General features: G+C 44.3%; 1 protein-coding gene across 1 annotated transcript; it reads right to left on the bottom strand.

Moving 5' to 3' along the window:
- Positions 1–9,903: 9,903 nt before the first annotated feature.
- Positions 9,904–25,222, bottom strand: rcl1 (RNA terminal phosphate cyclase-like 1; the record flags this gene model as incomplete). The annotated part of the gene is made up of 9 exons (XM_038970180.1): positions 9,904–10,076; positions 13,103–13,206; positions 16,684–16,840; positions 19,610–19,735; positions 19,972–20,096; positions 20,350–20,424; positions 23,777–23,952; positions 24,482–24,553; positions 25,042–25,222. Coding segments are annotated over 9 exons (1,170 nt in total), but the record flags the coding sequence as incomplete, so codon positions are not given.
- Positions 25,223–26,819: the final 1,597 nt, after the last annotated feature.

Genomic DNA, 26,819 nt, shown 5'->3' with positions numbered 1-26,819 from the left:
TCATATTTGTATGATTTATGTGGCTGATTAGCCCCAGAGGAGGGATTGTAGGAGTAAAATGAGACACATGGATGGCATGTGGAGGCATAGGACAGCTGAACATTGAAGTGGCAGACCACATGAAGAGAAGAGACACATAGTCTGCTGATTCCACTAAAAGCACACATACCAGAGAAATATGCCTAAGGCAACTGGACACTAATGATAGAAGAGACACATAGTCTGACAATTCCAATAAGCACACATACCAGAGAAATATGCCTAAGGCAACTGGATACTAATGATAGAAGAGACACATAGTCTGCCAATTCCAATAAACACACATACCAGAGAACATGCTGAGGCATTGAGTTAATTACAGGGCTAAGTCATAGGCCTATAGGATAGATGGACATATATTATTTTTAAGACAAGCATGGGTCTGGTCACTATTATAATCGAACTGAAAGCAGATATGGGCGTTATTGGGTGTGAACAAGTAGGAAGCCTGAACTAAAAAGATAATGATGGCAGGAAGAATTAGGGGAAGTATGCTTATTTGCATATGGGGTGGACCCATATGCTATTTGTGTATAAATGTTGGAACCGGGGCTGGGAAGCGGGGTGTGTTCCGCGGGACATTCCGGCTTTGATATACTTTGTATTAAAAAGTCTATTTGATTTCACAAGTTCTTATGAGTGTTATATTTCTGAGATGATTTTCCACGACAGATGTCACCAATAATGTCACCAATGTCCCAAATAAGTTTTCCATCATGACCATCGTTATGTTTGAAGGAAAAAGGGGTATGCTTGCAAGCCGAAGAACACCATCCCAACCGTGAAGCACGGGGTGGCAGCATCATGTTTGACCCAAGTTAAACAATTTAAAGGCAATGCTACCAGTTACTAATTGAGTGTATGTAAACTTCTGACCTGGGAATGTGATGAAAGAAATAACAGCTGAAATAAATCATTCTCTCTACTATTATTCTGACATTTCACATTCTTAAAATAAAGTGGTGATCCTAACTGACCTAAAACAGGGATTTTTTACTAGGATTAAATGTCAGAAATTGTGAAAAACTGAGTTTAAATGTATTTGGCTAAAGTGTATATAAACTTCCGACTTCAACTGTAAATACTGTATTTTATTCCATCTTGCCTATGCCGCACGGTCATTGCTCATCCATATATTTATATGTATATATTATTATTCCATCCCTTTACTTATATTTGTGTGTATTAGGTAGTTGTTCTGGAATTGTTAGATTACTTGTTAGATATTGCTGCACCGTCGGAACTAGAAGCACAAGCATTTCGCTACACTCGCAATAACATCTGCTTACCATGTGTATGTGACCAATAAAATGTGATTTGATAAAAGACATAAATGCCAGTGGTGGATGTATTGCTGTTTATATTCAGAACCACATTCCTGTAAAGATTAGAGCATCTCATGTTAAATACTGTTGAAGTAACATGGCTACAGGTTCATCTGCCTCACCTAAAGCCCATTCTTGTGGGAAGCTGCTATAGACCACCAAATGCTTACAGTCAACAGAGTTATATTTTCTGGGTAATTTAAATATTGACTGGCTTTCATCAGGCTGCCCACTCAAGAAAAAGCTTCAAACTGTAACTAGTGCCTGCAACCTGGTTCGGGTTATCAAACAACCTACCAATGTAGTCACAGACAGCACAGGAGTGAAATCAACATGTATTGATCAAATCTTTACTAATACTGTAGAAAACTGCTTGAAAGCAGTATCCAGATCCATTGGATGTAGTGATCACAATATAGTAGCCATATCTAGGAAAACCAGCTTCCAAAAGCTGGGCCTAATATAGTGTCATACAATACTTTTTGTAGTGATTCCTAAGTTGTTGATGTAAAGAATCATTTGTTGGTCTGTGGTATGTAACGAGGAAAAAACAGACGTTGCACACATTTATGAAATTGCTTATCCCAATTACCAATAAGCTTGCACCTATTAAGAACATGACTGTAAACACTTTTAAATCCCTGTGGTGTCACGATCGTCTTGCTGAGAGAGAGTGGACCAAGGCGCAGCGTGTGCAAAATACATTCTCTTTTATTTTAGAGAAAAGGAAAAACACGCAACGAACACTTTAACAAACCGAAACAAAACAAACAAACGATCGTGAAGCTATAGACGTAAGTGCACACACAAGCTACAAACGTACAACATAGACAATTACCCACATTAACCTAGTGCCTATGGCTGTCTTAAATATGGCTCCCAATCAGAGACAATTAATGACATCTGTCTCTGAGAACCATTCAGGCAACCATAGACACAGCTAGACACCTACACTAAACACAAACCCATCTATTCTACTTAACCCCCTAAACCATACAACCACCCTAGACAATACAAAAACACATACATTCCCCATGTCACACCCTGACCTAACTAAAATAATAAAGGAAACAAAGAATACTAAGGCCAGGGCGTGACAGTACCCCCCCCCCCCCAAAGGTGCGGACTCCGGCCGCAGAACCTGAAACAGAAGGGGAGGGTCCGGGGTGGCCCCCATCATGGCGGCGGCTCGGGCGCGGGACGAGGCCCCCACTCCACCATTGTCAATACCCGCTTTGGTGGCGCCTCTGGAGCGGCGACCCTTGTAGCAAGTCCCGGACTGAAGACCATCCCAGAGGGCGCCACCGGACGGATGGGTAGCTCCGGACTGAGGGGTAGCTCCGGACTGAGGGGTAGCTCCGGACTGAGGGGTAGCTCCGGACTGAGGGGTAGCTCCGGACTGAGGGGTAGCTCATGACTGGAGGGCAGCTCATGACTGAGGGACGGCAGCTCATGGCTGGCTGACGGATCTGGCTGCTCATGGCTGGCTGACGGATCTGGCTGCTCATGGCTGGCTGACGGATCTGGCTGCTCATGGCTGGCTGACGGATCTGGCTGCTCATGGCTGGCTGACGGATCTGGCTGCTCATGGCTGGCGGACGGCTCGGGCTGCTCATGGCTGGCGGACGGCTCGGGCTGCTCATGGCTGGCGGACGGCTCGGGCTGCTCATGGCTGGCGGACGGCTCGGGCTGCTCATGGCTGGCGGACGGCTTGGGCTGATCCTGTCTGGCGGACGGCTCGGGCTGATCCTGTCTGGCGGACGGCTCGGGCTGATCCTGTCTGGCGGACGGCTCGGGCTGATCCTGTCTGGCGGACGGCTCGGGCTGATCCTGTCTGGCGGACGGCTCGGGCTGATCCTGTCTGGCGGACGGCTCTAGCGGCTCGGGACAGACGGGCAGCTCTGACGGTGCTTGGCAGACGGGCAGCTCAGACGGCGCTTGGCAGACGGGCAGCTCAGACGGCGCTTGGCAGACGGGCAGCTCAGACGGCGCTTGGCAGACGGGCAGCTCAGACGGCGCTTGGCAGACGGGCAGCTCAGACGGCGCTTGGCAGACGGGCAGCTCAGACGGCGCTTGGCAGACGGGCAGCTCAGACGGCGCTTGGCAGACGGGCAGCTCAGACGGCGCTTGGCAGACGGGCAGCTCAGACGGCGCTTGGCAGACGGGCAGCTCAGACGGCGCTTGGCAGACGGGCAGCTCAGACGGTGCTTGGCAGACGGGCAGCTCTGACCTGCTGAGGCGCACAGTAGGCCTGGTGCGTGGTGCCGGAACTGGTGGTACCGGACTGGAGACACGCACCTCAAGGCTAGTGCGGGGAGCAGGAACAGGGCACACTGAGTTCTCGAGGCGCCCTATAGGCCTGGTGCGTGGTACCGGACTGGTGGTACCGGACTGGAGACACGCACCTCAAGGCTAGTGCGGGGAGCAGGAACAGGGCACACTGAGTTCTCGAGGCGCCCTATAGGCCTGGTGCGTGGTACCGGGACTGTTGGTACCGGGCTGAGGGCACGCACCTCAGGGCGAGTGCGGGGAGAAGGATCAGTGCGTACAGGGCTCTGGAGACGCACATGAGGCTTGGTGCGTGGTGCCGGAACTGGTGGTACCGGGCTGGGGACACGCACCTGAAGGCTAGTGCGGGGAGAAGGAACAGGGCATACTGGACCCTGGAGACGCACATTAGGCCTAGTCCGTGGTGCCGGAACTGGTGGTACCGGGCTGGGGACACGCATCTCAGGGCTAGTGCGGGGAGCAGCAACAGGACGCACAGGACTCTGGAGACGCACAGGAGGCTTGGTGCGTGGTGCCGGAACTGGTGGTACCGGGCTGGAGACACGCACCATAGGGCGAGTGCGTGGAGGAGGAACAGAGCTCTGGAGACACACTGGAAGCCTGGTGCGTGGTGTAGGCACTGGTGGTACTAGGCTGGGGCGGGGAGGTGGCGCCGGAAATACCGGACCGTGCAGGCGTACTGGCTCCCTTGAGCACTGAGCCTGCCCAACCTTACCTGGTTGTATGCTCCCCGTCGCCCGACCAGTGCGGGGAGGTGGAATAACCCGCACCGGGCTATGTAGGCGAACCGGGGACACCATGCGTAAGGCTGGTGCCATGTAAGCCGTCCCGAGGAGACGCACTGGTGACCAGATGCGTTGGGCCGGCTTCATGACATCCTGCTCAATCCTCAATCTAGCCCTGCCAGTGCGGGGAGGTGGAATAACCCGCACCGGGCTATGAACACGTACAGGAGACACCATGCGCTCTACTGCGTAACACGGTGTCTGCCCGTACTCTCGCTCTCCACGGTAAGTACAGGGAGTAGGCGCAGGTCTCCTACCTGACTTCGCCACACTCCCTTTTTTCTTCAAAGTAGCCACCTTTTGCCTTGATGACATATTTGCACACTCTTGGAATTCTCTCAACCAGCTTCACCTGGAATGCTTTTCCAACAGTCTTGACGGAGTTCCCACATATGCTGAGCACTCGTTGGCTGCTTTTCCTTCACTCCGCGGTCCAACTCATCCCAAACCAAACCGTCACTGTAAATAAGAATGCTCTTAACTGACTTGCCTAGTTTAAAATGTTTATTATTATTTAACGTTTATTTAAGTGCAAACCAGATGGGATGGTGTATTGCTGCAGAATGCTGTGGTAGCCATGCTGGACAATGTTAAACATGTATTGTAAATGTTTATCAGCACAGCATTATGACAGCATTTTCTAAACTGCAGAGGGGGTTCTTGCTATTATTTTGTAGGTTTCCTATACCATTATCTTCTGTAGAATGCATTTATTAAACCCCTCTTGTACAGTATGGTCCTCCGTGCTTCATGGTGGGAACCACAGATGCAGAGATCCTCCGTTCATCTACTCTGCGTTTCATAAAAACAGCGGTTGGAACCAAAAATCTCAAATTTGGACTCATCAGACCAAAGGACATATTTCCACCGGTCTAATGTCCATTGCTTGTGTTTCTTGGCCCAAGCAAGTCTCTTCTTCTTATTGGTGTCCTTTAGTAGTGGATTCTTTGCAGCAATTTGACCATGAATGTCTGATTCATGAACAGCTGATGTTGAAATGTGTCTCTTACTAGAACTCTATGAAGCAATTATTTGGCCTGCAATTTCTCAGGCTGGTAACTCTAATAAACTTATCCTCTACAGCAGAGGTAACTTTGGGTCTTCCTTTACTTTGGGGGTCTTCATGAGAGGCAGTTTCATCATAGCGCTTGATGGTTTTTGCGACTGCACTTAAAGAAACTTTCAAAGAAACTTTCCGGATTGACTGACCTCCATGTCTTACAGCAATGATGGACTGTCGTTTCTCTTTGCTTATTTGACTTGTTCTTGCCATAATATGGACTTGGTCTTATACCAAATAGGGCAATCTTCTGTATACCACCCCTACCTTGTCACAGCACAACTGGTCGAATCATGACATCAGTGATCTTCAGGTCGGAGCTCTAGATAGAAGCCTGAGTCCCCGACTTGGAATTCTGAGTTGGATGACCGTTCAAAAACGTATTTTCCCAGTCGGAGCAATTTTTCCCCCCAGAGTTGCCAGTTGTCTTGCACTCACTGTAAATCTGCGATTTCCCACTTCCCGAGATTCCAGTTGTTTTGAATGCCGCAGAAGTCATGCTGGATTGACAGCATGGCCAATGTATTCAACCTTTTCTGGTCCATGGTTTTGCGTGTGAATGTTTATCCTTCTAAGCTTGAAGAAGAGACCCTTAAAACCAGACTTGGACCATACACCCTGTCCACTGAATAGCAGGCAGGGGAAGCAAAATAGGGATTGCTTTGCAGCGCTTGCAGTTAGCCACTGATTCTTTCCAAATCACTCATTGTTGAATTTGTGATTTCCAACTTGTTGTGTAATGTTTATGTCCAATGGCCGATGAGCACGATACCTTTTATCTATAATTTATCTTCATATGACATGTATTGAAAAGGATTTGCCGGTAGATTGTTAACGTGATTCATGATGATGACTGCTTGTCTAGCTAAAATGTTGAAAGTATGATGTTGACATGATCAGTCCAATCAAAGCTACGGTAGATATAACGCTCTGCCCCACCTGCCCTGAAATTACTAGCATAGCCAATAAAGTTATGAGTTTTTTATTGTTTGTAGACTATATACATGTTCCTTGAGCGAGTCTGGTAGTGAGAGACCAGGCCTGTGTATCAGATATAGGCCCCTTTTACACAACACAACATAATGAGTCATCACAGTGGGTGCGTGCACCAAATGTACAGTTGAGTTCGTGGGAACCTGTGGACAAGCTGAAACGGCTTAACTTTGAAAAGACAGGTGTGGTTCGAGTATCACTGACAGTTTGGTTAGTGGAGCAATACTGGTGTGGTTTCCACGCCAGAGTCGTGTGAGAAGAGCAAGAACACACCACACAGAATTGCATCCGTTCGGTTCCCACGGTACCTATGCTGCTGCGCAACTGCAGCAAAAGGAAGTCACACGTGCTCTTGTTATTTGTTAAGTTCCATTGCTTTTTGTCACTTTAAAACAACTGGAATATCCACGTTGCTCTTTAGACGGCTCATAAACACATCTCTTGGCTTTATTTTATGGAGGGAGGTTAGAGACTAGACTTGTGCTCCGGTCTCATTTGCTTTATAGAAGTGGCCATTTGTTTTCTCTGTCCAATTTTGAAGTTTGTTATTGCCAATAAATAAGGCCATGTGTCTATGTCCTAAAGTAGGCCGATGCGTTTTTAATTACACAAATTAACTTAACAAGACACACCTGTTATTTGAAATGCATTCCAGGTGAATACCTCATGAAGCTGGTTGAGAGAATACCAAGAGTGTGCAAAGCTGTCGTCAAGGCAAAGGGTGGCTATGTGTTATTTCATAGTTTTGATGTCTTCACTATTACTCTACAATGTAGAAAATAGTAAAAGCAAAAGAAAAACCCTTGTATGACCAGGTGTGTCCAAACTTTGACTGCTACTAGATATACCCCAAAATATATATGGGGTATTGGAAATGATGCAGACAATTACATTAATGGAAGAATCAATCTTTCTGCAATATTAAAGATGATCTACCCCCTAAAACCTGTGTTCGTTTTGCTCCACTTTCTGGTTTGCTTCCTGTCTTATTTTTTATATAGATTTTTTACCTCTGCTTGGGAACATTTTGTGGGCACTCATGGTGGGTGTCTTTTAGCTTAAGGTTGTTGTTGCTAGTCAACCTTCAGTGGACACCCCCATGAGTCTTTCAGAACCCCTCCTAAAACCCCACCTGTTAAGTTTTAGTTGTTTGTCAGTGACTCTTTGTTAGTTCCCCTTCCGTTTGAGCGACATTTTTCTTACTGGGGAACGTAACAGAACCAGGTTTTCTATATTGAAGTCCCAGAGCAGGACGGAAACTAGCAGCCCTCCAGCTACACCATGATGCTACCCTACAGAGACCTTCATTGCAAAACAGTGTGTTTTAATATGTGACTATACAGTGCATTCGGAAAGTATTCAGATCCCTTGACTTTCATGTTACAGCCTTATTTTAAAATGAATTAAATACATTGTTCCCTCAATCTACACATAATACTCCATAATGACAAAGTGAAAAACATTTGACATTTTGCAAATGTATAAAATAAAAATAAAAAATAAAAATCTACATAAGCATCATTCTATCAGACTCGAAATTGAGCTCATGTGCAACCTGTTTCCATTGATCATCCTTGAGATGTTTCTACAACATGATTGGAGTATACATGTGGTAAAGTTACCTTAGCTTTCTTGGGAACAGGAACAATGGTGGCCCATTTACGGACATATTGATTGAATATGTCCGTAAACACACCAGCCAGCTGGTCTGCGCATGGACGCGGCTGGGGATGCCGTCTGGGCCTGCAGCCCTGCGAGGGTTAACATGTTTAAATGTTTGACTCACGTTGGCTGCAGTGAAGGAGAGCCCGCAGGTTTTGGTAGCGGGCCATGTCACTGGCACTGTATTGTCCTCAAAGCGAGCAAAGAAGTTGTTTAGTCTGTCTGGGAGCAAGATATCGTGGTCCGCGACGGGGCTGGTTTTTCTTTTGTAATCCGTGATTGACTGTAGACTTTTGCCTCATGCAGCGTGACACATCTAATTTGCATAGAGTTGATCAGGCTGTTGATTGTGACCTGTGGAATGTTGTCCCACTCCTCTTCAATGCAAAATGTATGGACATTGGCAGGAACTGGAACATAAATCAATGTAGATGAATGGGAGGAGACCGGTTAGAAGGATTTTTAAGCCTTGAGACAATTGAGACATTGATTGTGTATGTATGCCATTCCGAGGGTGAAGGCGCACCGGTTTGTGTCAAGAACTGCAACATTGCTGGTTTTTCCACACTCAACAGTTTCTTGTGTGTATCAAGAATGGTCTACCACCCAAAGGACATCCAGCCAACTTGACACATCTGTGGGAAGCATTGGAGTCAACATGGGCCAGCATCCCTGTGGAACGCTTGACACCTTATAGAGTCTGTGTCTCGACGAATTGAGGCTGTTTGGAGGGCAAATGGGGGGGGGTGCAACTCAAAATTAAGGTGTTCTTAATGTTTTGTGCTCTCTGACGTCATTATTTGGCAACGGTTACAAGACACGAATCAAAATGATTCGTCAACGATGCACGTTTGTTCAACATGGTATATGTGGTGTAGATTTAAAGAAAGACGATAAGAGTTCTATTTGAGATGCTCAGCTATATAGAACGAATACTGAACTTATGAACATAGTGGAAATGTGGTCAAAACGTATTTTAATTAGATCCCTTGCAACCACACAACACAAATTACAAATAGTTACACATCATACATGCTTTTGTTTATATTGAACTGTTTATCAACGACCAACATAATGCAAAACTTAGTTTATGTATTGTTTAAATCTACTTTGAGTATGCAAATTGGCTTGTTCCAGTAGTGATGAGTAAAGTTGTCGTGACATGTTTTGGGGATTTCGAGATATCTATTATTTTGAATGCTAGAAAGTGAACAAATGTATTTAATATATTGTATAGGTCAATAAAAACAGACTATTAAAATACATATTTTTTATTGTATAATGTCTGTCCCTCAGTCTTATGTAATTGGGGTTACTGCCTTGAAATGCTAAGATAAGTTCATTGAGTATTCCGACTAGTGGCAGATTTATCAGGAGAGGGGTCTATTAAAGAAACCCTTTAGTATGCCATCAATTTGAGGATACCATTGATAATTTGGTGTGTTTAAATCCAAACCCTCACTTGGTGTTAGTCAATTTAAATGAAGTGAAATAACATTGTGAGCAACATTATTCATCGCATCATTTAAGGGTTAATAGTGACCTTAGATTTGAGCATTTACAAATATCCTCAACATAAAATGTCTTATTGGTGTTACTACTCCTACTGCACAACTTTATCCTAATGGCACAAATTATTTAAAATCATTAAGCTGACAGTTGATTTAGAACGTGCCCAAATACATTTAAATAAAAATGTAGAGATAAATTATTTTTCAAACACCACCGCAATTCAAGAATGACACAGGTGGAAAAATACTGTACAGTCTTTATTTGATTGATTTGCTGATGTTGGTATAGCCGGCTCCAACACAGGTCATCAGTACTTTGTCTCCTCCTTTCCTCTCGTCCTCCGATGGTTTCTGAGTCTCGATCTTGAACATCATCCGGAAGAAGTCTCTCATGTGTCGGAGGAACTCGATCCTGAGAGGAGAGCGAGAGTTCAGGTGGGTGGCTTGGCTACTCAAATACAGCAGTACAAAACAAGACAGGCTAACCTCATGGAGATGATTTGTTATTTTACAACAGAGTCAAATACAAAACACCAGAGCATCCTAGAAAAAGGCTATAAAAGGCCAGAGGGGACATCAAACACTGGAATACTGAGAAGCACTGACCCCTGACTAGGGTGGCAGAATTCCAGGAACTTTCAATAAATTCCATTGTTTTCTCGAAATCCCTGTTGGAGGATTCCCGAAATTAGGAGGGAATAAGCAGGAAATCTGGAATTCTCCAACCAGGATTTCTGGAATTCTGGAACAAAACATGCCCGAAATTTTGCAACCCTACCCCTGACCTGGTGTGTGATGTCAGAGTAGATGACCGGGGACAAGCACTGACCGTGGACAGTGTGTGCTTTGGAATGCCTTCAAAACACCAAACAGCAGCTCAAAGGTCTTTATGATCACCCATACACAACAACATATACACACAAATCAGGAAACGGATGGACCGTCCAAACATACTGTAGAACATCAATACCGAGAACTCAGAATCCAAAAATGGACGATCCACACTCAAAAAAACCCCAGAGAGCGATAAGACCTGCCTAGCTGCCTCAGAAGGTGCTCAGAGAACCATTGAGATGGCACTGCCAATCTTCAGTTATCATAGTACTGTACTTGACAGGGACACAGCACCGGTACCATGATAACTGAAAATGGACAGTTCATAGTCTGACTCTGAGAGGACTGGAACCCATTCATATTGACAATAGCATCTTCTGTTCAGGGGAGTTCTTTTTTTTTTTTTAAAGATCCCCGATGCTCGTTCTGAATGTTAAAATGCATCGTTTGCGGTACGGGTTTTTGGAAACATAAGGAACGCACCTTTCATTTAACTAGGCAAGTCAGTTAAGAACAAATCTTATTTACAAATGACGGCCTACCCCGGACGACGCTGGGCCAATTGTGCGCCCCGCCCTATGGGACTCCCAATCACTGCCAGATGTGACACAGCCTGGATTCGAAACAGGGACTGTAGTGACGCCTCTTGCACTGAGATGCAGTGCCTTAGACTGCTGCGCCACTCATATCAGAGAGAAATCATTTTACTACACACCTTTATAGGATTAGGGCCGGGACGATACCAGTATTGCGGCAATGAAACAAAGCGTTTAACTTCTTTAGGAAAACAGCCCTTATGTTGGAAACAAACATTATGCTGTGAATATTTTCCAAGCTATAGCACACTATTTTACATACAGCAGGTTTTTAAAAGGACCAAAGAATTTGGTCTGCTTCACATTTTCGCCATGGGAAAAAATTGTTGATTAGCTATCGAGCTTGCTCTGAACACCCGTGTGTAAGCGTAACTGGGGAGGAAGTGTATTTCGTCAAATGAAGGTGCAAAACTGTGACAGAAAGTGTATCTTTTTTATTTGAATGATTATTTCTTGCTGATAGGGAAGGGTAGTGCGTACGGCCCAGTACATCACTGGGGCCAAGCTTCCTGCCATCCAGGACCTCTATACCAGGCGGTGTCAGAGGAAAGTCCTAAAAATTGTCAAAGACTCCAGCCACCCTAGTCATAGACTGTTCTCTCTGCTACCGCACGGCAAGCGGTACCGGAGCGACAAATCTGGGTCCAAGAGGCTTCTAAACAGCTTCTACCCCCAAGCCATAAGACTCCTGAACATCTAATCAAATGGCTACCCAGACTATTTGCATTGTCCCCTCCTCCTATGCTGATGCTACTCTGTTATTATCTATGCATAGTCACTTTAATAACTACCTACATGTACATATTACCTCAACACCAGCACCCCCTGTATATAGTCCCGCTATTGTTATTTACTGCTGCTCTTTAATCATTTGTTATTCTTATCTCTTACTTTTTTTTAGGTATCTTCTTAAAACTGCATTGTTGGTTAAGGGCTTGTAAGTTAGCATTTCACAGTAAGGTCCACACCTGTTGTATTCGGCGCATGTGACAAATAACATTTGATTTTGATAACAGGCATATCAGCATATGTTTCGAAAACCGGTTCGAAAGCGATGATCGACATTTCTAAACGGAAAAAACATTGTCGGAATTGTAGTTCACATGGAGCCAACCGTGGGCGAATGTAACCGGTAAAAACCCTACGCGAGGAGAAGGGGTGATGAACCCGTTGTCCCCGACAGCCACATTATCACTGCCATGCTATCAGGGGATAAAATGCCGAAGCACACACCGACATACATGTACAAATGTCAACATGTTAGACAGAAGGATACCAGTTATTTACCTTTATGGCTTAGTCTTAACTTTCTCTATTACAGATGCAGTCAAATATAGTCACCCTTGCACGATTCACCTTTTCTCCTAAAATATATTGAAATGTAAAACTGTGTTCACACGTGTATTTGTTTTATATATCTTTTTTTAGATCCAAACATTTTTTTTTACTTTAAAGTAAAAATGGCCTGGACTAAATCATTCAAACACTTTAATTAATTTGGTTGGAGGCAAATGCTTGTTTCCTGTGTAATGTCTCACCTGTGGTAAGTTGCAGGTGCCTACAGGGTAAAAAAAAGCCACTCAACCAGTTTTGAAAAGAGAAATCAGAAAATGTTTTTCCGTTCTAAAGTGCAAGGGTGCCAATATTTTCGACCGCATCTGTAGGATATTAATGGATTGGATTTAATTGATCAAAAATGTTCTCACAATATAATTAAATACAACATTAAAAACAGATGTACTAATAAAACATGATTTTGAAGTTCGTAGAAGAAGCAGAACTATTCACCCTAAATGTTTTGCACAAATCGTCAAACAAAAGATTCAACAAAAATGTGGCCATGGGTTTATCGTAAATGACAACTTGTTTGCTTTCCACTGTCAGGTTAGTCCCTTTTTGGTTTAACCACAGCCGGTTTAAATTCCTGCTATAGGAGAGAACTTTGGATCGTAGGTCCTGCCAAACAGCTTACTGTAAAAAAAAAAAAATATATAAATAAATAACTTACGTGTATGGAGAGAGGTCGCCGAGCAGCGCTTTAGATACATCTTGTTGACCCAAGGCCATGTACACGAGAGCCAGGCTTTGGTTGGCTGAGTCGATGCAGCCGCCCTGAAAAAGAGCGCGCAGAGTGGGGGGTGTCAGTGCGTCAGAAACAACAACATAACACACCGACGTCACAAGGGGAGAGGTCCCGAAAAGCTCAATCCCCCCCGAAGATAAGACCGCATGTGGCGTCACGGCCTCACTTAGAAGATAACAAAAAGCAGATTAGACTGATCATTCTGTTATTCAAAAATAAAAATGGACATAACCAAACTAGGAACACGAACAATCTCAAAATGGTAGAGACAACAAATACACCAACTCTAATACTGAAGTGTACTCAGTACTCAGACTCCCCAGACAGACAGGGTTACAGTCCAATCATCTGTCAATCCCCTTGTAGCTTCTGGACATATGACATTTTAGTAAGGTTGGGCAATAGCAGTGTCTAGCGACGATAATTGACAGCCATCGTCGATGGTGACGACATCGTGATGTGACAGATGGTTTGAACTTGACTGGCGCCGCACAGTAAAAGCCTTGCAGGGCACACAGCAGGGTTGCCCAACCCAACATCTTAGATGTACTGAAGAGCACAGAGGCTAGTCTGGCCGTGAATCCCGTGCTGTGTGAGCATGCGGTGTCAGTGGCCTTCTTTATGCCCGACATCTGGTCATCAGCATGAATATGATTCAATCACTTAAATCAGTTTTTCAAATAACTAAGGCAACATTGTCTCCAGCCATTATGTGTTCCATGATACTACTGAGATCCCAAACAATTCACTGTTTGTAATCTCCAGACAGTCAGTCTGACCCGATGATCTGTCTAGGAAAGGCATGTCCTGACTCCTGATAAAATGTAACAGAATAAGGACATAAGATAAATGTTTAAATCAAATAACGCATGGTCTGGACCTACCATTTAAAACAGTCATTTTTCACAATTCAAACAGCAACATTGCATCCTGAGTAGGGCTGTGGTGGTCATGGCATTTTGTCAGCCGGTGATTGTCAAGCTGCCGGTCTCACGGTAATTGAATGTTAATTAACCTAAACACGTTGCGCTCTAGCAACTACTTGTGGCGGGCCAGGGGCCTGCAGGCTGACTTTGGTGGTCAGTTGAACAGTGTTTCCTCCGACACATTGGTGCGGCTGGCTTCCGGGTTAAGCGAGTGGGTGTTAAGGAGCGCGGTCTAGCGAGTCATGTTTCGGAGGACGCATGACTCAACCTTCGCCTCTCCCGAGCACGTTGGAGAGTCGCAGCGATGAGACAAGATTGTAATTGGGAAGAAAAAGGCTCAGTGCCATTATCCTCGCAAGGTGATTGAAAACAGGTGTGTCAATTTTAGTCCCTACCTTTGAGATTTTTTAAAATTACATGAACAAAATATATTTCTCAGAGCAATTGTATTAGTATAAAATATACATTCCCCCTTTTTTTAAAAGCATACAATATAGTTCAGCATTTATATTATATATTTTTCTTAACTTTATCAACGGTGTCAATAATTTCAGACCCCAGTGTATTTGGCATCTCAACAACTGGTGGAAAAGAAATGGTCAAATTGAATTATCCCACATAGGTACAGAAATGATTTTTGATTTAACTAGAAATGATTTTGCCTAATATTTTGAAGAAGCCAAAGGGAGTGTTACAATCCCGTCTAAGATGCGTAGGCGTAGCCTGCCTCAACCACACAGAATACAACATTTAAAAGGCTGACATCTTGCTTTTCTGTAATCATGCATAGAAAACCACCAAAGCGCAAGACATTCTGACATTAAGGTAACATATGGGTGAGTTACTGGACGAATACTATCAAATAATCTAAAACCGAAAAGTTCAAGTTTACCTACTTCATTTCATATTTAACAATTTGCCAAATCCATTGTATTGATTTGAACTCTAAAAGAGATGAATAACTATTCAAATATAAAAGACCACTACTTACAGCCACTCTCCTTGTCCCTCATCTCAACAGGCGCTCCAAAACATATCTCCCGTTTACTACAACCACTACGCTTGCTGCCTGCCAGCCAGTACTACTGATTAGCCACTGAACAAACACAGATGTGCATCGCATGTCCTCCAAAAGAAACTCAACCACCCTTATATGCTTCAAACAACCATTCCCAGGAGACACCAGTGACTCTTCTATCTCCTAGTCTTCCCTCCTCTTGGCCAATGAGGAGATTGAAGCAGTCACTCTCCACGGGCCAAGCTTAGTATCGAAGTGAGCAACAATATTCACCATTCAAAACGAATCATCAAATTCTCCTGGCTAACTGGATTCACATGCTCTTATGAAAGAGGGTGACCAGTGTGAGTCAGGAGGAGAAAAGTGAAGTCACAGACTCAGCGGCTAATATTATTATTTTGGGGGGGATAAAGTGCCTTTTTCTTTGGGGGAGTTGTGCATTTTCAAAGACGTGAGGCGAGTTTTGCATCACATCGTTATCATATTACCACTTATAGACATAGCGTGAACTTCAATTTATAATCCATCGCCTTAAAACCACTTAACCAACATTAACCCTTCTAGAATTACGCTGGTTAAAGACGTGGAACATATTTCTTCATGAAACTATCAACTATAAAACCCTCTCTAAATAGAGAACTGCGGTGTAATGTCTAGATTGGTACAGTCACTTTATAGAGACTGACATCACAACAGTCTTAAAATGTCTTAACACATCACAGGGCTTTATTGTGTCTCTGAGTTGTGTGAGAAAACCAACCAGGCACTGGTCATCTCACAACTCGGGGCTCATTTCCACAAAGCGTCTTGAAGGAGTGTTGATCTAGGATCAGTTTTGTATTTTAAAATCATAATGATTTAGAGGGGGGAACCTGATCCAAGATGAGTACTCCTACTCTGAGACGCTTCGCAAATACGGGCCCAGATGTCCACAGAGCACATTAGGGTCTGTCAGACACATAAGTCTCTGTAACACAGTTGAGGGCTTGACTCAATCACAACATGTAAACAAACAGTGTTTACCCACATTCCCTGTAACGATGAGCTGAGTCTGAGCTCTGAGAGACGGCTGTCTCACTCGCTCTGTGCACCACCGAGGGTAAATACCGCACACTGAGAATAGCAAGCATTTAGCCTTAAAACAGATGGCGATTTGAATGTTTGAATTAACAAGTCCAGACACTTAATGTCTGGTATGTACTCAACAGCTGTAATGACAGTTAGACATGATAGTCCAGGCGTCCATGGGACTTTATGGTTAAATAGTACATTTAAAGTCGACAACAGCTTCAAGGGCCACAAGTCGTTTTAAAACACGGTTGACAGGAGTCCTGTGTGGATCAGTTGGCAGAGCATGGCGCTTGCAACGCCAGGGTTGCGGGTTCGATTCCCGGGTGGGACCAGTACAAAAAAAGTATGTACTCACTACTCCAAGTAGCTCAGGATAAGAGCGTCGGCTAAATTACTAAAACATATCTTTAAAAAAAAATAATGTTTAAGTGCACCACGCCCTGTGGCTTGGGTTTCGATTGATGGTGTGTGTGTGCGCGTGTGTCACCCACCCTGTAGATCTCCTCCAGCAGTAGCTTGGCACAGTTTCTTCCCAGGTCCTCAGGCAGCACAGGGTCTCCCTGCCCCTGGGGGGTGGAAACCTGCTCTGCACTCAGGAACGTCCCGTTCAGGGTCTCGGCCACCAAGGTCAGGCCAAAGCCTGGAGACCTGAGGGAGAGAAATCAGCCATGATAGAACGGTTTTCTGGGGAAACAACCTGATCAATAAGCGTTTGCGTCACTAAGTGAAATACTGGCTACTATTTGCTACTCGAAACAGTACCCTTGAACCTTGAAGTAGACTAGAACAACTTTTGTTAGTGTGATCATTAGCGCCGAGTGATTAACCAACATTTGTGATTTTTTCCCCCATTTTTAAAACAAATTGACCGACGTCTGTTCCATTATTGGAATTCCATTTCGTTCCATCTTTTTCTGAGTGCAATGTGCAGTTTCTCGAGATAAATCAGATCCTACAACTTTCTACATAGTTTAGCGCAGAAAATGTGGTAATTAACTACAATGACCATAATCCATTGCGCGCCTGCTGGTCTGAGAGAAGGGCCTTGAAAAATGCACAATCTAGGGAGAGAGAGAGCAGTTGTTCGATAGTTGGTATTCAGCAGTCATAAACGTATGCCTTATTTACATTAAAAACTACTAAAATAGTGGTTGTCAGACAGCGTAGTCAGCAGCTCTATAGAGATGAGGACTTTATTATTTCGTTCCAAGACATCAAATAGGCCTAAAACAAATGTAATATACACAACAAAAACATTTTAGTAAAGTAATGTGAATAAATTATGGTTAATAAGTGATAAGCAGTACTGGGCAGTCACTACCATCATGGGACTTTCATCGTTTTATTCTGTATTGTTACAGCATTGAACCCACAATGAATGTAAAAAATTATAATTTATAACCTAAAATCAAAAAACAAGTAGAATCGCTCAGCACTAGTGATCAACATGACTGATGACAAATGTTTCAATATGATAAACAGATTGTGCCTCATCAGAAATGTATGCTTTGGCTGTTGATTAAGCAGTGAAAACTAAGATCATCAAAAGGGAACATTGTTAATCGATTTTGATTAGGGATACACATTTCGGTCAATTGTAGGTGCTGTTTTTGTGAAGTGAAACGTCTAGGGAAACCAACGGCTCAGCCGCAAAGTGGTAGAACACACAAGATTACAGAATGGGACTGCCGAGTGCTGAAGTGCGTAGCGCCCAAAAATTGCCTGTTGCAACACTCACGAGCGAGTTCCAAACTGCCTCGAAGCAACGTCAGCACGAGAACTGTTCGTCGGGAGCTTCATGAAATGGGTTTCCATGACCGAGCAGCCGCACACAAGCCTAAGATCACCAAGCGCAATGCCAAGCGTCGGCTAGTGTGGTGTAAAGCTCGCCGCCATCGGACTCTGGAGCAGCGGAAACACATTCTCTGGAGTGATTAATCGCGCTTCACTATCTGACGGACGAATCTGGGTTTGATGTATGCCAGGAGAACGCTACCTTGCCCCAATGCATACTGCCAACTGTAAAGTTTGGTGGAGGAGGAATAATGGTCTGGGGCTGATTTTCCGTGGTTCGGGCTAGGACCCTTAGTTCCAGTAAAGGGAAATCTTAGCGCTACAGCATACAATGACATTGCCCTCACCTCAACCCCCTCGAACACCTCTGGGATAAATTGGAATGCCGACTGCGAGCCAGGAATAGTCGCCCAACATCAGTGCCCAACCTCACTAATGCTGAATGAATGCAAGTCCCTGCAGCAATCTGTCAACATGTAGTGGAAAGCAGCAAAGGGGGGGACCAACTCAATATTAATGCCCTTGATTTTGGAATGAGCAAGTGTCCACATACTTTTGGTCATGTAGTGTATATTATTTAACAACTACTAATGATGCAGGCAATGTAAAACATTTGCCAAAACGCAATTCACTGGAAAACACAGTTCTAAACAGCACACCTGATGTGACACGTGACAGAGATGAAAAGCTCTTCTAGAAACTTAGAGAGTGAATCTAAAGATGCAACAAATTGGATGGGTTGATAATACGACTAGGATTGTGCCTTTGGCTTCTGGACAAACGAAATAAAGTTGATATGAAAACCAATAGAACAGGAGAGAAATCCTGTTTTCAATGGCATATGAGGAAGTCTTTATAAAAAATAATTGCCTCCATGTTTCTATGGTCGGATTTTGGCTAGGCTACTTTGAAGCGGGTAAGACATCGCCTCATAATTTGAAGTAAAACTTCCAGGTTTCAAACAGTGAAGTATGTTTTCAAAATGCATACGGCCTCTAATTGCACGGTGGCGGATAACATGCCGATAGCCTGCCAAACGTATTGCCTATGCACTCGAAAGGAGGACGGGCTTCAATTAGGAGTTGAGAAATAAAAAAAATCTATCAATAGAAAGCTGGGATCCTCCTTTTCATCAAAGCCATCAAAACTACTTTTAACATGCAATTGCGTTTTGAATTGTTGCGCAATGACCGGGCTTATAAGAACACGTTTCACTCCAACAGCAATCGGCTGCAGCTCTCGCCGTCCGACAGGTGATATTATTCCACTCAAACCTATGCGCCGTATGGTGTGCATGTGATAAATAAGACACAAGACGAACTATCAAAAATAAACACGGTCCAATTTTATTCCACTAAACTATGCAAATGAACCTATTGACCAATAAGCATGACCGGTCGAATGCATTTTCGGCAGCTAACCGATTAACATCCCTAGTTGAGCACAGTTTGCCCCCTCCTTTCTCGAAAAGGAAATCTTCCAGCGTTTCTTAACTATAGCCCCATCTAGTGGCCAAAGTTACAGCACCAGAGAAAGACCACGGTTGACTGAAACGGAGAGGGTTTACCTCGTTTCCCTACGCTACGGACTAATGAATATGACACAGGCAGGGCGATGACTTACTTTCCAGACTTGTCCCCCTTCATGTGGTCTGTGTAGATGTAGATATCAGGAATGAATTTATTCAGTATGCTTCTGGCAGAGTCCACTATTCTGTTGGCCATCTGTGGAGAGACTCTAACAGAGTATCTGTGCGACCAATGTCAAGGGGTGTAACAATTTACGTCGTCTCCGTAGAACGGATCAATAAAGTTGTGTTATATGAGCCAGGTAAAGCAAGGTGACAATGACAGAAAAAGACAAGAATGTAAACAAAGACAAAGACCTAACTGCCATACATTTTGCGGGTGTCAAGACTCTCGACAACACCATAAGAGAAAGGACAAAACATTCAAAACATTTAATTAAGAGACTGAAAAAGATACGCTATTCCTCTGATCCGCTTGATCTTGCCAGGCTCCGACAGTTGGACGGGGCGGAGAGTCTTGCGAACGGGACACGTAAACAGCACCTCGCCTCCCCCACCTGGAGCCATCCCCCTTTTCACTACCTGGACACAGGAAACACAATCATCTTTTTTTATTTAACCAGGTAAAATCATTCAGAAACAATTCTTCCAACAGCTTGGCAAGTTGCAAAAAAAGTCCCCCCCCCCCCAAAAAATGCTCTAAAACATACCAATAACACATTCCACCACATACCAACGTAGAGTCCCAGACAAAGACAGTATAACTGCTATATATCATATGAATACAGGTAAACCCATACACACTAATGCTAGGAATGTGCTCTAAAAGCCTCACCTTCAGTTCCAGCCCCTCTCCATCAATCCCAAACTTCTTCATCACAGGAATGGACGTATACTTGAGTTGGTCAACCTGGAAGGAAGGGCGAGAGAAGGGGTTTGGTTTTCCACTTACACAACGTTTACGAGCATGTTTCCATTCAGCATGTGTGACCGAGTGGAAATCACAACCCCCTGCATCGTAACAATTTAACAACCCCCCCCCTGCACCGTAACAATTTAACAACCCCCCCCCCCCCCCCTCTGCATCATAACAATTTAACCCCCCCCCCTGCATCATAACAATTTAACAACCCCCCCCCCCCCCCGCATCATAACAATTTAACAACCCCCCCCCCTGCACCGTAACAATTTAACAACCCCCCCCCCCTGCACCGTAACAATTTAACAACCCCCCCCCCCCCCTGCACCGTAACAATTTAACAACCCCCCCCCCCCCCCCTGCACCGTAACAATTTAACAACCCCCCCCCCCTGCACCGTAACAATTTAACAACCCCCCCCCCCCTGCATCGTAACAATTTAACAACCCCCCCCCCCCTGCATCGTAACAATTTAACAACCCCCCCCCCCCCTGCATCATAACAATTTAACAACCCCCCCCCCCCCCCTGCATCATAACAATTTAAAGGACAATTCAGCCACTTTTTCCAACTCTGTTTTACAAACCAAAACAATGCTCTCATTGAATTGACTTGTGGCACAGTCGATGCCACGCAGGGCAAGAAGGTTGAGGGACGGCCGACCACAAGCTCACTCTCCCTAACTGTTCCATTATTTTACGACCAAAGCCGGCTGCAGACAATCAGCTAGGGGAAATCCTATTTTTTTTATATTTTGATGTTAATTGGCAGCATCTTGTGGTGCTTTCATGACAACTGGGAACTCTGATCTTCAGGTCAAAAAGTCTGACTTTTAGAAAGAGGCCTGAGTTGGAATTCCGAGTTGGATGACGGTTCAAAGCGATTCTTCCCCAGTCGGAGCTCCCCCCCCCGTCGGAGCTCCCCCCCCCCCCCCTCAAAGTAGCCCATTAGATCTCCTTTCTTTCTAAATTTCAAACGGATATTTTCATCTCTGTCACATGAAACCGCTCACATGTGTAGTGCCCTTTTCGACAACAGTGTTTCCCCGCTAATTGCATTATGGAACATTCCGCATAGCCTACTGCCTTGTAGGCATTGCTGCATGTGAAGAAGTCCATCAATAGTCCATCAACAATCAATAGTCCACCATAGTCCATCAACATTTTAAGCTAAACGTTCTGATCTGTTGTATCACACATTACATTTACATTTAAGTCATTTAGCAGACGCGCTTATCCAGAGCGACTTACAAGTTGGTGCATTCACCTTATGATATCCAGTGGAACAACCACTTTACAATAGTGCATCTAACTCTTTTAAGGGGGGGGGGGGGGGGGGGTTAGAAGGATTACTTTATCCTATCCTAGGTATTCCTTAAAGAGGTGGTGTTTCAGGCGTTTCCGGAAGGTGGTGATTGACTCCGCTGACCTGGCGTCGTGGGGGAGTTTGTTCCACCATTGGGGTGCCAGAGCAGCGAACAGTTTTGACTGGGCTGAGCGGGAGCTGTACTTCCTCAGAGGTAGGGAGGCGAGCAGGCCAGAGGTGGATGAACGCAGTGCCCTTGTTTGGGTGTAGGGCCTGATCAGAGCCTGAAGGTACGGAGGTGCCGTTCCCCTCACAGCTCCGTAGGCAAGCACCATGGTCTTGTAGCGGATGCGAGCTTCAACTGGAAGCCAGTGGAGAGAGCGGAGGAGCGGGGTGACGTGAGAGGACTTGGGAAGGTTGAACACCAGACGGGCTGCGGCGTTCTGGATGAGTTGTAGGGGTTTAATGGCACAGGCAGGGAGCCCAGCCAACAGCGAGTTGCAGTAGTCCAGACGGGAGATGACAAGTGCCTGGATTAGGACCTGCGCCGCTTCCTGTGTGAGGCAGGGTCGTACTCTGCGAATGTTGTAGAGCATGAACCTACAGGAACGGGTCACCGCCTTGATGTTAGTTGAGAACGACAGCGTGTTGTCCAAGATCACGCCAAGGTTCTTAGCACTCTGGGAGGAGGACACAATGGACACAACATCGCTTTTGAATTTTTTATGTAACCTGCGCCTACTGGTTGTATGAATTTGGGATCTATCGTCCCACAACTGTCCCAGAGTCTGTTGGGAATAGGCTATTACTTTATCGACAAGCTGACCAATATCATAGGTAGCTTAAAGTTTTCTACTATAGTAGATTGACATAGGCTAGTGATTTCGCTGTTCGTTACTCGTCTTGTTGGCTGAGGAAAAGTAAACGTGGACAGTTGTTCTAACATGTTCAAAGTGCACGTCAGAATTTCCCTAAGGACTACACAGAAGAAAGTTCTTTGTTTCTGGTCCTTTTGAGCCTGTAATCGAACCCACAAATGCTGATGCTCCTGATACCCAACTAGTCTAAAGAAGGCCAGTTTCATTGCTTCTTTAATTAGCACAACAGTTTTCTGCTGTGCTAACATCATTGCAAAAGGGTTTTCTAAAAGCCTTTTAAAATGATAAACTTCGATTAGCTAACAACGTGCCATTGGAACACAGGAGTGATGGTTGCTGATAATGGGCCTCTGTACGCCTATGTAGATATTCCATAAAAAAATTAAAAAGCTGTTTCCAGCTACAATCGTTATTTAAGTACACTGTATTCCTGATCCATTTGATATTGTTATAATGGACAAAAAAGTGTTTTTCTTTCAAAACAAGGGCATTTCTAAGTGACTCCAAACTTTTGAACGTTAGTATAAAATGGAAACGGCAGACAGGAGACATTCTCTAAAGATCGACAACATTTGTATTCGTTCGACAGGGGTGGATCTTTCTTTTGGCTAACATTATTGCGACAAAGTGTTTCGAATAAATGATGATCGCAGAATAAGTTTGAAGGTACGCAGGGCACGCGATGTCATGGCGTAACTATTAGTTCCACTTTTAATTCTAAATGCCTACTGCTTGCAAAATCATTTTTTCCCCCATTCCCAACTATAAAAACAAGGCGTCTTTACAGGACAAGGATTGTCCTGACCCGACTTATGAACGGCCAAAACGCTTCCCCTTTCTTTTCTGGTTGGCCGGCAAGTTTCACCATCCAATCATTTCAGACTTAAAGGAGTGCAAGTTTCACCATCCAATCATTTCAGACTTAAAGGAGTGCAAGTTTCACCATCCAATCATTTCAGACTTAAAGGAGTGCAAGTTTCACCATGGCACCAACACACATTACCTCCCCCTGTGCCCAATAAATAAAAAAGCAAAAATAAATAAATACGTTTGACAATCTTCTGCTATTTTGGACCACTCCCCCACCCCACAAAATCTTTTAACTGCCCCGTAGCCAGCCGCTACACATGTATATATAAGAAAGGGAACATGGGTCTAACCGAGGGGTCTGTCGGGTCGTTGGTGACCCCCTTCAGCACAGCCTTCAGAGGGTTCTTCATGAAGGGAGCCAGCATGAGTAGAGCTTCCAGGTAGTAGCCCACAGACCGCTGGGTGTTGCACTCATGTTCCACCACACCACCATAGAGCAGGCCCGGCTGGTAGAACAGCACCGTACCTACAAGGCAGAGAGAGGAGAGGGTTGTTTTCAGTGCGGAAAGAATGTTTTCAAACTGGGTGGTAGTGGATACAGTTGTCCAATGGAAGCACAGATTGTTGTTTTCCGTTGCAGTATGCCCTGCTGCGATGTGCCCTTATGAACATGGCCCAGGACAGGGACATAAGCCTGGCCCGCCTGGTCTCTGGGTCTAGGAGTTGAAAAATGGACGCAGAGAAACGCCTAGGAACAACATCGAAAGCAGACACTCGGTGCATGTAAACAGATGCAACTACACCCACGCGAGCATGTGCATATCACGCCTTGCAAATGCTGCGTTGCAACATATATGACACTGTTGGGGGCGCCACGGTCTACAAAACATATAGAAACATTTCCCAATGTAAAAAAAACAGTTTGGTGTATATGCATGCATCATGCATTCAAAAGTTAGGTGGTTGCAGAGCACAAACAAACCCAAATGACATTGGAATTCAGTGGTGAGCATGACATACGCTGTGGTCTGTGTATCCATCCTCCCATGGTTTACCTGTTTGGTTGATTTCTATTCTGGTCCCATTGGTTACCTTGTCCAGAAGCCGGATGAAGCTGGCTTCAAAATCTAGAACATTCACAAAAAATGTGTCAATAAAAGTGTAGCTCAAACCCCAATAACAACCTTATCTATTTATTAGGCATATGCAGCATTTACTTGACTGTCTACAAACAGCTATGGGATATTTTGCAGAATTAAGGGTGTGTGTTTATAGAAGCATGATCTTCTATAGAGCTGAACCAAAGGAGTGTTAGTCTTTGGTTGAACACAAATGCTAGCTGGGTAGTGACTGCTGCCTAGCTAATGTTAGCTAACAAAATCCTCAAAAAGGATCATTGTTATGTAGCTATGGTCCTACTGTATCCGGCATTAGATGTTGTCCAATAACTTAGCTGGTTGATTCATTTATATGGCATTGGTGCCAAAAAGCAACAATTCAGTCTACTTGGGCGTGCTGGAATGGATGAACGTTAACTGCGTAGTAACAGCTAGCTAGGTAATGCTAGCCATATGTAATAATGCGACGCCACACTGGTGTTTTGCAGTCCACTTACCTCTAAGTCCTGGGTTATCATCTTTAGATCGTATGTTTCTGATTTTGACTCTTTTGCCACTTAGAGTTGATAACACTAGTCGTTGTCTGAAAAAATTACAACCATCGTAAGTGAGTCCCTGGCTTGCCATGCTGTTGATATTTCCACACGTGTTTTCAATATGGGGAGTCGAGAGGGTAAAGGGTTAACTACGGGACGCCACGAGGGACATAAAGGACATTTTAAACGGAGTATTCGTATTAACCACCAGATGGCGCCCTAGCACTGCTTTAAACCAGTTATCGCGAGCTTTCTCAAACACCACAGGACACAAAGTTCAGTCAGAGAGGGTTAATGGCTCACACTGTGACAGAAATACATCACACCGTGATGAGAAACATTTTGACCGTGGTTAAATATCAGAAATTATTCATTAATTTATTTATTCTCTGTCCAAATGGTCTTTGGTCCAAATAAAAGCCTATGTAAAAAACACATACCCTTATGGCGCATTTCCATACAGGATATACCATTGTTCTCGAGAACCCAAGACATTAAACAAGGCATTCTGCCTTATCCCAGGGGTTCTCAGCTTTAAGCACTGTTTTAACATTTAGAAACTTCAATAATCATCGGTTGCGATACGGTTTTTGAAACATATGGAACTTATCTTTCATATCAACAAAAAATCTGTAAAAATAAAACATATACACTTACTGTAGCAGGTTTGCACAGATCCATACGGTTGTGTGCCTCCAGCCGACAAACTACACTTCAAGCACGTTAGATAGGTAATTAGCACAGGTCGCCTCTGTCTTCCGTAAACAAGCGCTGTAACATGGAGATATCACCGTGTGGGAACACTAACCCTATAAAGGTGTGTTGTAATTTAACTTTTTAAGTTGTTTTATTATTATTTATCGCTGATATGAAAGATGTTTCCAAAACCGTACCACAAGCGATGCGTGTTAATGTTCAGAACAAAACTCCACCGGCCAGAAGATACCATCAGGAATAGATGCTAAAGGTAGTTAGCTTCTATGAATGGGCTAGATTTACCCCAGTGTTTTACCCAAAAGGCTCAGTCTTTTCTGTTTCCATCTATGCGGGTCGAGCTCCCTGGTGTCAGAGAAAGGCCCCAAAAAATGTAAAAGACTCCATCCACCCAAGCCATAGACTGTTCTCTCTGCTACCGGCAAGCGGTAACAGTGCACTAAGTCTGGAACCAACAGGACCCTGAACATCCCCCCCCACTGAACTCTACCCACACACTCCCACATACTTACACTGACACCCCCACACACATAAGTGCACACACGCATACTGACGCTACACACACAGACACACACACACACACACTTTCACACTCACCACCGACGCTGCTGCTACTGTCTATTATCTGTCATGTTGTCTAGTCACTGTTGTCTACCCCTACCTATATGTACATAGCTACCTCAATTACCTCGTACCCCTGCACATCGACTCTGTACTGGTACTCCCTGTATATAGCCATGTTATTTTTACTCGTTATTGTTCATCGCTATTCCGCATTTCTATTATAATTGTTTTCTTTATCTTTAACTGCACTGCTGCAGAACATTTTTGTCTGATGACTATTTGTCTCTGCTAATGAAGGAGTAATAAAGGTCTAGTGCACTAATTTGGTAGATTTTCGTCGTAATTTTTTTATTAAAATCTCTTTATCTATAATATATAAATATATATTTGATTTGATTTATCAGTGGGTGCTACAGCACCCTCGGCACCCTTACTTTCTGCGGCTATGAATCCAGGGTTTA

The sequence above is a fragment of the Salvelinus namaycush genome, chromosome 31 (assembly GCF_016432855.1).
Source record: "Salvelinus namaycush isolate Seneca chromosome 31, SaNama_1.0, whole genome shotgun sequence".
NCBI classification, from domain to species: Eukaryota; Metazoa; Chordata; class Actinopteri; order Salmoniformes; family Salmonidae; genus Salvelinus; species Salvelinus namaycush.
Note: the sequence above shows the minus strand (reverse complement) of the source record. Positions and strands in the feature narration are given on the sequence as shown.